At 40.1% G+C, this 12187-nt stretch overlaps 1 protein-coding gene across 4 annotated transcripts in view; it reads left to right on the top strand.

Annotated features, from left to right (window-relative positions):
* CRAMP1 (cramped chromatin regulator 1) overlaps positions 1-12187 on the top strand; it is a 51020-nt gene that overhangs the window by 26103 nt on the left and 12730 nt on the right. For all 4 annotated transcript variants that reach the window (XM_085315660.1, XM_085315663.1, XM_085315661.1 and 1 more), the window contains 7 exons: positions 93-178; positions 886-1009; positions 2107-2188; positions 3212-4477; positions 6997-7174; positions 10576-10757; positions 11578-11652. In XM_085315660.1, the coding sequence (XP_085171786.1) occupies positions 93-178; positions 886-1009; positions 2107-2188; positions 3212-4477; positions 6997-7174; positions 10576-10757; positions 11578-11652 (1993 nt within the window). The remainder of the gene's footprint in view (positions 1-92; positions 179-885; positions 1010-2106; positions 2189-3211; positions 4478-6996; positions 7175-10575; positions 10758-11577; positions 11653-12187) is intronic.

The raw sequence follows: 12187 nt of genomic DNA on the forward strand, positions 1-12187 counted from the left end.
TTGATTATATCTGACTTTGTGTCACTAATACGTGTATATTCACAAACTTTYGTACAGCATGCCTATAAACATTTTTTTCCCAATATATTTAGGGCCACGACTGTTCGCTACAAAGGGAGAAACCTTCGTATCAAAGCTCCAATGTGCAGGGCTTTGAAGAAACTCTGTGATCCAGATGGTATGTAACAGACACTGGAACGTGAAAGAGTTTCAGCAGATGGTTGGAAAACTATGAGAGAGAGAAGGCCTGTTTTGAGACATATATCACTGGCAGGAGAATTAGTGCCATTTTACATTTGATTTGGGCGCAGATACGTCCCTATTGTCTTTTTAGCCCATGTAGTCCCAGTGAATTTAATCCTTATCTAGCTCCCTAAATCTTGGRATATAACACTAGCTAAGCTGCAAAGGAAATAGCTGCATCAGACAAGATCACTTTTGCTTTGCCAGTTTGTGCTTTTAATGTATATGAAGATTGTGCTGTCTTCTTCTTGGTGCCAGTGAATAAGCAGCAGTATGTTGTTTAGCATTGAGCTTTTTAAGACTTTTTTTGCTTTCTCCAGTTCAGCTGTGTATGATCTCTTTCTCTCAGTAAGTAGCATCAGTACAGTTTAAAGATATGAAATAATATATTTGTATAAAGTTTCCAGACACTCAAATAGAAGCTGCAATACCACTGCAGTTTCCAAGGAAAAACATTAATATATGGGAAGAGGAGGTAATCTAAGGAAGCAGGTTCCACTGGTGAAGCTGAGCTACCTAAGTTGTCTTTGGATGATGCCCATATCTGTGATGTTTTGCTTCATCTATTTGAGTATGCTGCTTTCTGCCCAACAGAGTTATCCTTGCTTTGACCTCTGCCCTTTCTATTTCTTTTCCCTTCAGGCATTAGTGATGAAGAGGACCAGAAACCAGTGCGTCTTCCTCTCAAGGTCCCTGTGGAGTTGCAGCCACGAAATAATCATGCATGGGCTCGAGTACAGAGTCTTGCCCAGAATCCACGGCTTAGGTAATCACCAGCAGTAATTGTAGTGCTCAGCACAGAGTAGAGAAATATATGGGCAGCATTCAAGCATCTTCTCTCTTTTCAGAATTCTGTCTGACAGCCAGGCAGTACGTATTTGAATAAGGCAGTTTACCTAAATGTACTTATTCTGAGGGCTTTGTCCATCCAGAGTACGTGATTCTTGCAGATCATGAGACCTTAAATTTAACAACTAGATTAGCATTATTTTTTATACCTTTTTATTTGAGTACTTAAAGGAGCCTCTAGAATTCGAGAGTAATACACTTTGTGCCATTTACATACAGTTGTCAGAGCAGAGGACGTGAGTAAAACACTTACTTGCAGCACTAGATCTTCTAAACTTTATGCTGAATACGCCATAAGACACAGGGAAGGGAAATAAATCAGTGATCAGAGGAGCCTGCACCAAAACGCTGAACATGTCAACTTAAACACAGTGATATTAGCCAAAAGAAAGGTGTTTATAGATTAACCTCCTTCCCACAAAATGTAGTTGATGTTGTTGTTCCAGTGTTATCACTGGCTGTTCATTTWAGTACTTATATCTAGTCCAGGACTCAGAGCAGAATACAGTAGACCTTTGTGATGCTGATTGCTCTTTCAAATAGAGCAGTTCCATATGATGACCAAATATTATGCAGACAGAGAATGAGGATTTTTAGCATTAGGGTTTTTTTGTTTTGTTTTGTTTTTTGTTTTTGTAAAACGCATTAAGGGCAAAAAGCAAATATATTTTGCTCCCCTTCCTTTCTGTATTTGGTATGCTGACTTTGTCCTCTGCCTGCAGTTTGCAGTTTAGCTAARTCTTCCATTCTTTTCCCATCTCCTCCTTCCATGTGGAGAAACTGATATCTCAAGTCACAGCAGTCATTGATAGATTTTTGAGATATTTCACAATTGTGAGTTGTCTGTGTTTTAGCATTGCCAGATAGAATTCATCGTTTTGCTTTGAGATTGGGAGCGGATAGTTTTAGAATGACAGTTTCTCCCTTGATTCCCATTCTAGTGCTGCAGCTGTGATTTGAACTCTTCTGCTGACGTTTTCCTCTGTTCCTTTGCTTTGTATATCTTACATACAGGATGATAGTGGAGTTGCACCGGAAGGTCTCCAGCCTCATTGAGTTCCTGAAGCAGAAGTGGGCTCTCCACGAAGTGCGCATCGTATCCTTTTCCTGCTTAGTTTGTTCTACATGCTGAGTCCTGGGAGCAATTCTGTGTCAAAAATGTAAATCTACCCAGCATATTTACCAGACCATGTTTAATAAAGATTGAGGTCAGTATCTTGGCATCACTAATGTGAGGGAGCCTTTAGCTGGCAGCCTAAAGCATTTCACTTCTGCCTAAACTCTTCTCTGCTGTGATCCCCTTAAAAGCTAGTTGGCAATAGTGAAGCTCCCTGCCTTTACTTAATTTCTGTTAACAGAGAGCTGAATCCATTTCATCATGGATAATTATATTGTAGAAGCTTTGATAATAATTAGCTATTTTGTTTACAGTTTCAACAAAGAGACTGAGGACAGAGCTTTCCCTTTGCTTTGCATAGTCTTACCACATCAAGGCTTAAGCTTGTTGCTTATGTAGCGGCTGCTGCCTAGCACATATCTACATACTAARTATATAGATGTGATGTACACTATATGCCTAGTATATCTACATGCCAAGCCCTGTGACACATTATGGAGGTATCCCTATCTCTGAACTTTGACCCATGCAGTAGAAGGATTTGTTAAATGTCAGCCATTATGTTCTCGTGTGAACTAGTATGCTGTATCCTGTTTATTTTCGTTTTATTCAGACTTTTGGGCTTTTCTTTTCAATTTGTAAGCCTGGACAAAGTGGCAGCATAGCACTTGAAATTTAGATGTCAAAGCATGTRAAATGAGGCTGCTGAACAGAAAGGAGAGTCTGTTTTACTATGCAGTGACTTTTTTTTAAAATCACAGTGGAGCACAAAACAGAGATCAGTAATTTTGGTTGGAACAGAGGTTTACTTTGCTGCTTCTAGTAAGTCTTCAGTATAGCCCATATCAACACAGAAGATCAGAGTATTCATGTCTATACTAAGTAGAGTACACATCCCTGATCAGCTATGTATTTTTTTTCTTTTTATTTGCAAAGTAGGCTACCAGGTGCTTCTTTTGAAGATGCAGATGGTGGTTGTATTCTTTGACAYATCTTTTTTAGCGTAAAACACTAGAGGAACGGCAGCTTCAAGACACCAGAGACTCAGAAACAAGAGGCAGCTTYTCAGAGGAGAAAGTGATGCTCCATCTTTTTCCAGGAGAGAATTGTACACTCACGCCCCTGCCTGGGGTAGCCAGAGTGGTCCACTCCAAGGCTTTCTGCACAGTACATTGGCAGGAAACTGGCAAGTGCAAACAGAACACAAAAGACTCTCACTTACTACCCCCCGCACAAATCCTAGGCATACAGAGTGGTCAGGGGACAGCTAGGGGACAACTAAAATATGCACGGGGAACAGAAGGTGGTAAGAGTGTTGGAAGGGCAGAGAGCGCTACAGAATCAAGCAGAGCCTCTCAGCCCACAGYTGAAGCTTCTGCAAGCACTGAAGACGGTTCCTCAGAGACTGGTCTGGTGGAAGGAACAGCCTCAAATCTTGGCATCACTAATTCTCTCAACAAGCCACCTTCTGGACTTCAAGATCCAGGAGGGAACAATGACAAGCCAAGCTCAGTGACCTGTGTGGAGGGCAGGGAGGTCCTGGCCAGTGACCAAGCAACTGTACTGCCATCATGCAGCACAGCTTGTGCTTGCAGGAAGATCCCTGATGTGGAGGAGCTCTCTCTGCTGGATCCGTTCCCACGGTACATGAAGTCCTGTCAGGACCTGATCGTTCCAGAGAAATGTTTTTGCACAGACAAACTGCATGGAAAAGACTGTACTGCAGCAGCTGGTAGTACTTCTCCTGTGGCTTTTCCAAGTGGGAACAYGGAGACGTCTGATGCCTATTCAGCACAGCTGCCAAGAGGCAGTGTGGCTTCACCCAGCAGTGGCCCGTCCAGATATGAAGCTCAGGCTAGCCATGGTCCCAGCCTACAGCTTGATACTTGTACCAAGGAGATAACAGATGCGGTAATGGAGGATTCTCAAGAGAAGCTGAGCTCCTCATTTCCACCTCCACCTCAGGGACAATCTAGTTCAAAGTCTCTCAAGGATGATCCGAGCAGGCTCTCTCAACAGGTTAGAGAAGAAGGATGGAGTCTACGAACTTCTGAGAGCCTTACGCTGGCRGAAGTCTACCTCATGATGGGCAAGCCGAACAAGCTGCAGCTGGAATATGACTGGCTGGCTGTCCTGGAGCCAGAAACCCAGGATGCTAGGGAACAAACATCTGAACCAAGTGCTGTTCCTACATGTACCACCTTTCACAAGCAGAGACTCCTAAACTGCCTTTTAAAACTCATCTCTACTGAAGTCAATCCCAAACCAGTAAGTAGCTCTCACTTCTCCAGAAGCTAAACTTCGGTTAAGTGATCTGGGRAGTGGTTGCCCATCCTTGTTGTTTTCATAGTAAATCAGTGACTAGCCTTGTTAAGATCTTGCAGTCACATAYGTAAAAAACATTTCAAAACAGCTTGCTGCACAGTGGACTTTTTCTCAATATGTTGCATCTGTTTTTTCTACTGCCTTTTAATTTCTGGTTTGCAGTGGGTCTCAGTTTCAGTAGTATTACAGTAAACATTTAATGTGACTGCTGAAAAGATCAGTCATGAGATTAGGTRCCTTTTATTCTAACATTAACGCTCCAAAAGAGAACTGCAACCCTTAATTTCAGTGTTAACACAGTTCAAGTTACACTAAGTGTAGATGTGGAAAGAATTGATTTATTTGGGATACTGTAGCCAGAATACTTTGGTCTACTGCAGTGGTTTTTGTAAAAGCGGCAAAATGAGTTTCATGTTTTATTTCCGAGACTCTAGGAACACGTTTGACTTGCCCAGAAAAATACATTCTTCCTAGGGCAGACAACTGAGGATAAACCTGCTTTCCTTCTTGGGCTTTTTAACCAGAGTTTAAGATCTGCCCCGTGACAATTTGCGCAGCCATTTTCTTCTAGTGTAACTGATTGAAACTTAGTAAAATGTTCTTTCAAAGTCCCAAAAGAGACCGAATTCGACAGATCTGACTAAATTTGGATGATGGGGATCTGATGAGTTTTGCATCATACTCCAGCATAGAATGCAAATGAATCACTATTCCCAAACACCCATAATTCTTTGATCTTTACTTGTTGGTAGAGACTTATTATCCTTCCCCCTTTTCCTAAAGCTCCTATTGGTCCTAATTTTATAAACATAAGATGTAGGATTTTTTAAATGTGTTATATTTTATAAATGTAAAACCGCCTTCTGTGAGATGCAGCTCCAGTCTGATACAGACTTGTTTAAATTCTAAAGACTCCTGGTCTCGCATCTCACTGATGTGTGACAAAGTCTCCTCATGTGGCATCTGGTTTTACTTCTAGTGTCACATGTGACAGCTGAGAAAATAGGATTGAACTATTGCATACTAGAAAGAGGAGTAGCTCATTAAATTTGGGAGGCATGAGGAAGAAGGGAGAGAAAAAAGATATGATCTGAGGTAGTTAGTATTTTCATGTGTGCTCCTGTCATTTCTGCACCATTTGTGTCTTAATCAAAGTAACACCCATGAAAAATAATGCAGTTCTTTCAGGTGTGTACTAATATCACACATTCTAATAAAAGGGGAACCTTTTCCTTTATTTGTGAAGTACTAGTTTATACAGGCTTTATTGCAGAAAAATACACTGAAAAAATAAAGAGAAAAACACATAGAAAAGGTCACTTGGGGCAGCGACTATCATGGGAATGATATATATATATATATATATATATACACATGTATATATATTCAAGAGGTGAGAACAATATTTACTGTCTACCTGAAAGTACAGTAGACTTTTGGAAAGGATTGTCCTTAAATCCTCTACATTTCATCAATTAACAACAGGAAGGGTGGTATTTTTGCCACCGGGTACTTCCGATCTCCTGGAGTCTGGATGTCTCCAGCGCATAAGCTGAAGTTGCTGTCTTTAGGACCATACTTCAGGGATGTGAAACTCCAGAGCTTGGTGGAACTGCCATGCTGTGTCAGGAATTCCAGGAAAGATTCAGTCCATGTCAGTTTAGACTGTGGCACAGCATTCCCATCATGATATTAAAGGGGAAGATAAAAAGCTGCTTTAACAGAACATGGGGCGATTGTTCAGATCCCTGCTGATTACCAGCATAAAACAAACGATAGAAGATTGCATTGTAATCAAGTGTGGGTGGAAATTTTGTGCCTATGGTGGCACACCACTTTTCCTAGAAAACCTTATAAATAACTTAACGAAATTAACTGGGTAGACCTGGAAAATCAGTTGAGCACCTTGCCATATGGTTCTGTTTTTATTGCTGGGATACAGTGTAAAATAGGAGAAGGAATGGGGAAATTTTCCAAACTTTTCATCTTTACTTGATCGGAATTAATAGAAAAATATTTTTGTCCAGGGATATTTCCAGCTAGAGGAACCATCTGAATAGTTAGAGTTTATGAAAATCAGTTTCCCATCGAATTTGAAAGCAGTCCCTTTTTTGGTACTACGGCAAATCCTTGTCCTCCCCTCTACTGTGGTGCTTGGTGGGAGAGGGGTTGTCTGGGATGGTCCAGCACACTGTGAAGCATGTGGAATGATGATGATGATCTGGTATCTGATGCTSTAATATAAACTGATGATACTTAACACCGCCAAATACACAGGGAAAGAATTACAACCTTCCACACTGCCCCYTCATACACAGAAGCAGTGGTTAGAGGACTTAAACATACTATAATAAGATGATATTTCTTTTTCTTCTAAGGCTCCCTAAGCAGCCAATAGGTTTAACAGTGCATTTATTGTAACAGTAAAATATTATATTCAATTCATATCCTTGCMTTTTTAGACCCCTGAGATGAGCTCTGTTGCCACGTCACCTATAAAGCCTGCTCAAGAGGAGCAGGCACTGACTCCTCCAGGAAAGGTGATTGCCATCAGCACCAGGAGTCCAGGTTGTGCACGAAACCAGTCTGCCCTTCGCAACAACAAGACTTTTTCTCCCAGTGCCGCTTCCAGCTCCTCAGGTGAACGTTCATAAAAACTCACTTCAACAAATCAGACCATTAGTACATTGTATCAGTGTTTGGGAAACTGTACCAAATTATACGCCACATTACTGTTTTTGTCCATAATTSTTGGAGAATGAGAGTTCCTAAATATTATACTGTCAATTTGGTTTAGGGTTGTCATAAATTCAGTACTTCTCTAAATCTTAAAAATCAATCCATGTTATTAATACAATTTACAATCCAGAAAACATTCTGCCAAGTCAGTCTTGCAGAGATGCTGGCTCTTCTTAGGAAGTGACTGCTGTGGGGTAAGGCATCTCAAGAGACTGAAGGCTTATAGGGCTAGACAATGAATGTATTGGTCAAGGTTTGCTGATTAAAATAATATTTTAATGAAAATTTTCTCTGCCATTCTGCTGAAATACTGAATGATTGTTATGAACTACCTTCTTTTTTCTACCAGAAGGTACAGCTGAGGTAATTTGTGAGCCTCAGCCATGCGGATCAAGAATTTCAGTTCCATTCTTCAGCCAGTTGCGTTTGCCAGCAAATGTTTTATGACTTTAAAAAAATCAGTGGAAGTGTTAGAGTTCCTGGGAACAATTGCCATCCATATGCTGTTCACACCCGTGCTGTAAGGAGCAATGGACCATAAGCAATTTAACCAGTGCTGTGAAACACCTTAGTTGGTGCTCTGTGTGGTTTTCATTTTAAAATGGTGTTATAGCTCTTTCATATCTGTTTAAAGCTTCATTGCACTTACTTGCAGAGAACACACTTGCTTAAATTTCTAGTAAAGAGACCAATAATTTAATAGGTAAAATGTAGAAATCCTTACATTTCTGTGAGGCAGGCAAGCCAGGAGGGTATATCTTCTTAAATCAGATTCAGGAGTAAAATCAAACTTCCTTTATTTGCAGCTTGTTCATTTTAATGAGATTGTACTTTATATTTCCCCTAATGCCTTCAGAATTATTTCTGAAGTAAGGATAAGGATCATCAACTGAGAATACCAGACAGAACCAGCAAGAAGATAAAAATACTTTATATCTGATCCCCTGGAAGTAGGCACACCTGTCTTGTTGGTGCAGACGTACATTTATTCGAAAGCAAATATAATTGTCTGTATTAATCTTTGTAAGGTGCATCACTGCATCAAAATAAGTAGAGTTGTATACTGTTAGGGTTTAACAGAAGATTRTGTGTTTTATAATGAAACACAGTCTTACATGTAAAATCAGGGAGTGACAAATGTAGAGTATGTATTCCTGCTTTTGTGCAGTACAAGTCRGAGAGAGCCAAGTTGGCTTCAGCTGAGCTGTTTGGCTTGAACAGAAGAGCAATAAAAATGTGTTTAATACAGCCTTCTACCTAGCTTATTGGTTTTGCACCTCAGCAGCTCTGCCTGGGGTAATACACTCAGCTTTGGCYTCCTGTAATGGCATTCCAGCATGTCAGACTGATACCCAAGCCCTACGTTCTGTTTTACTGTTAGACCTGCTGAATCCYATTTATCAGCCATTGTGAAAGTGTTCAGAATTTGGAAATGAATTGATTGTGGTCTGGATTTTAGCCTTTAGTATACAGTAATTATAAAGCTTCTTTGCGTCCTCACATGCGATGCTATTAAAAGACTACAGTAGTTTGTTTATCAGAAGGCAAACTTCTAGGTCACTTTTATTTGGGTTTCCTCATAGAATTTGGTCCTGAGTTTGTCTAGCTAACTACTTTTTTTCTTTTTTTTTTTGTCTTTTTTTAATTAAAAATAAATTGATTTGGCCTTCCCAGTAGAAAATAATGATTAGAGGATAAGTTTGGTTACCCCAGAATAATTGAAAGGGTTAGCAAATTGACAGCTTCACAAAAGCCACGTGGCTATCTGAGGAGACAGAAAAGAGGATAAGAAGAATCATGCAAGGAGATTTAGAAAAGAGCAGAACAACAGCTGTGATGCAAAATGACCGTAATACTTAAAATATCATTACATAATTTKAGTTGCTTCTATTGTATTGCGTTTCCTTACTTTCTACAGTGAATCATTTAGTGCATTTTTTGAGAAAAAAAAATTGTGTTCCCTTTAACAATTCTCCTTAACTCCTGTTCGGGGAGGAGGCCCTAATATTTTTGCTATTCTGCATTAATTGATTTTATCATTTCAAATTACAAATCAGATTTATTTTAGGTCCTTTGGCTCACTGCARTTTTAACGAGCCTTGGAACAACTGAGCAGTGTTGAGAGCAGTAGAGTGGAGGTGGAAATTTCTTCATTTAACCATGGACCCAACCCACAGTGCTTCTGTCAGCCTTTCATCTTTAAAATAGGGATAATAAGGCCTCCACATTTGTTTATTAGGCAAATAAAACTTCWTGCTCTTTAAAACACTTCTTGAATAAAGTGTTGTGTACTACCTGTATTTGCAAGAGGGTGGACCAGGCTTGTGCAGCATCACTGTATGCTTTACCTTTGCAACCTCTGGGTGAGCCAGGTGCCTGCTGCCTCCCAACTGAGATCTCCAGCCCAGCTGTAGAGGCTGCAGTACAGTATCAGTTGTGGATCTTTCATTATTTTGGAGCGTGAAGACAGCTATTTTTGTCTATTGTAATGAAACCTAGTATAACACTTAAAGAGTACGTGCTTCTACGGAAGAGAGGTGTGCTTCCTTGTTATCTCAGGATGATGCACTAGTAATACTGGCTTTCAGCCTGATTGGATTCCTACAGAGCAGGCACACTGCTGTAAGTTAATACATTTCTCTTTTTAAAGAAAAGTGTAAATGGAATTCTTTTAGTCGGACCACATACCATTATTTCCGAGTGCAGTATATATTACTCAGATAGTCTATCTTTGGGAAGGTATTTTTGGTAAACTGGTCTCTGCTCTCAGATTTCTCTGTCACCAGAATCATTTTATGGGGGTTACAATTTGARTTACCACACTTGGAAAAATAAGTCTAAGTGACATGTAAAGATTGTAGAATGAGTCTGTGTCTATCTTATCTTCCCCTACAAAAGGAGTGGATCAAATGCACCTATAATTTGTTTAGTGTTAGGGAAGGGCACTCGAATATTTCTACAAACTGAACAGATAAGCTGGTTAACACAGTCTGTGTGTGGCTCAAAATTGGGTTCCTACGCTCTAGTTTCTTTAGTAGTGTGAAATTGCATTTAACCCCTTTCATCCAAGGATTTCAAGGCAAGTAAATGTTTGCAGTGTCCTTGTGAAGAAGGTACACACTGTCAATTTACATGTGGGAAACATTAAGTATTCCGTTTCATGGTTTGTGTAAGATGACAAACAGATGGTGGCAGAGCCAGAATCCATAAGTCCCAGTTCTCAGTCTYGTCCTTCAGTTACTAAATTTCTGTTTGTTTGTTTGTCAGTTTTGCTTCATTTAAATGCTTTTAAAATCTTCTAGGTTTGAGAAACCTCCCTAGACCTCTCTTGGTGGCTGGTCCTTCAAGTTCTGGAAGTGCTGATGCAGATGGTGGACTCTTTGCAGTTCCTACAACTCTACCACCCAACAGCCGCCATGGGAAACTGTTCTTGCCTAGTAAAGAAGCAGAATTGACCTTCCGGCAGCACTTGGACACAATCAGTGTAAGTGAGACCAGTGAACAAAAGCTGCGCCTGAGCCAGCGTCCAGTAGGAATTATGGGATTTTTGGGGTTCAACAGAAAGCGCTGGCTTCTTTGTAAAGCCATGCTTCTAGTGATGTTCAAGGATGGCATTATATCTGATGAGATTTGTCAGATTTTGATCATATAATTGGGCTTTGAAGTGACACCACCTCTTCAGGCCTGAATGCTATCACACTGCCTGATTAAACTGGTTCACTCTGCTAATTAAATTGCTCCAGCAAAATATTTTTGCCACGTTTAAAAAACCTGATATCTGTCTTCTTGTGCAATGAATTTTAATATGTCCTTATTGCTGAGATTTAGCTGATATTTATTTTATAGATAAAATCTGAATAACAGCATCACACCAAGCTATAATAGTTAAGCAGTGAAACGGCTTCTTTGCGAGAAAGCTTTGTCTCAATAATATAGGAAAAAAAAATACATATTCACAGTGGAACGCTTTCCTACTCTAGCAGAAGGTATGGGAAATGAGCCGAAGTATTCATTTTTAGTTAAGGGAGATGTGGCTTGCATATCCCGTGAGGGTTGGCTTTTACTAGACTATGACTTCGAGCAGCTTTTGGTTAGAATATCTGTGTCAATGTGGGAGCATCAAAATGAGGTGTTTTTAATCTAAAGGTAGTTTTGGAAAGAATAATTTACAGTCTGAAACAAAACACAGTATTTTAGTATATAGTTACAGCTTTTTTTTATTGGAGAATGGAGTTTGGGGGTATAATTTGTTCTGTGTCTGGGTGTTTAAAATACTTGCTCATGCATTTTCTGTTACTCTGTAGATGCAGTCAGACTTCTTCTTGCCAAAGCCAAGGAAATTACGGAACAGACACTTGCGGAAGCCATTGGTAGTACAGGTCAGAAAAATTTGCGATGTGGAATGGCTGTTGTGCATCCTAAATAGATAACAGTTAGGTTAATCGTGACTTGGGCCTAACTGAGCTAAAAAACTGAACTTCCCTCATACATCCATTGGAAAAGTAAACCTGAGCATCTGAAGAAACAAATGTTTTAGCCTGTATTGTAAGCAGCCCTGATATATTCCCTACGTGAGGAGTGTCAAGAACACTAGTAACCCAGTGCATGAGACAGCTTGGGGGGCAGGGTGAAGCTCCTCGTCTGAAAACAGGTTCTGCTGTTTGGCCCCTCCTGGTACTGACACACAAGCAACGTGTGTGTCTGGTGTACTCRTCTGTCACTGTTACTGCAACAAGATCTCCAGTTAGATAGTTTTTCCTGCTTCCTACTCACTAATTGCTGTGCAGTTGGGGTGGGAATGGACAGTGTAGTGAAAGAAAACATACTCTTGTTTGAAGGAACGCAACATACTCTGTTTGAAGGAACACTGATTTACAAAACAAATTAGGATTTCCGAAAGAGATTTAAGAAGGA

This window comes from Rhea americana, unplaced genomic scaffold (genome assembly GCF_003343005.1).
Source record: "Rhea americana isolate MKP2758 unplaced genomic scaffold, rheAme1 scaffold_433, whole genome shotgun sequence".
Taxonomy (NCBI): Eukaryota; Metazoa; Chordata; class Aves; order Rheiformes; family Rheidae; genus Rhea; species Rhea americana.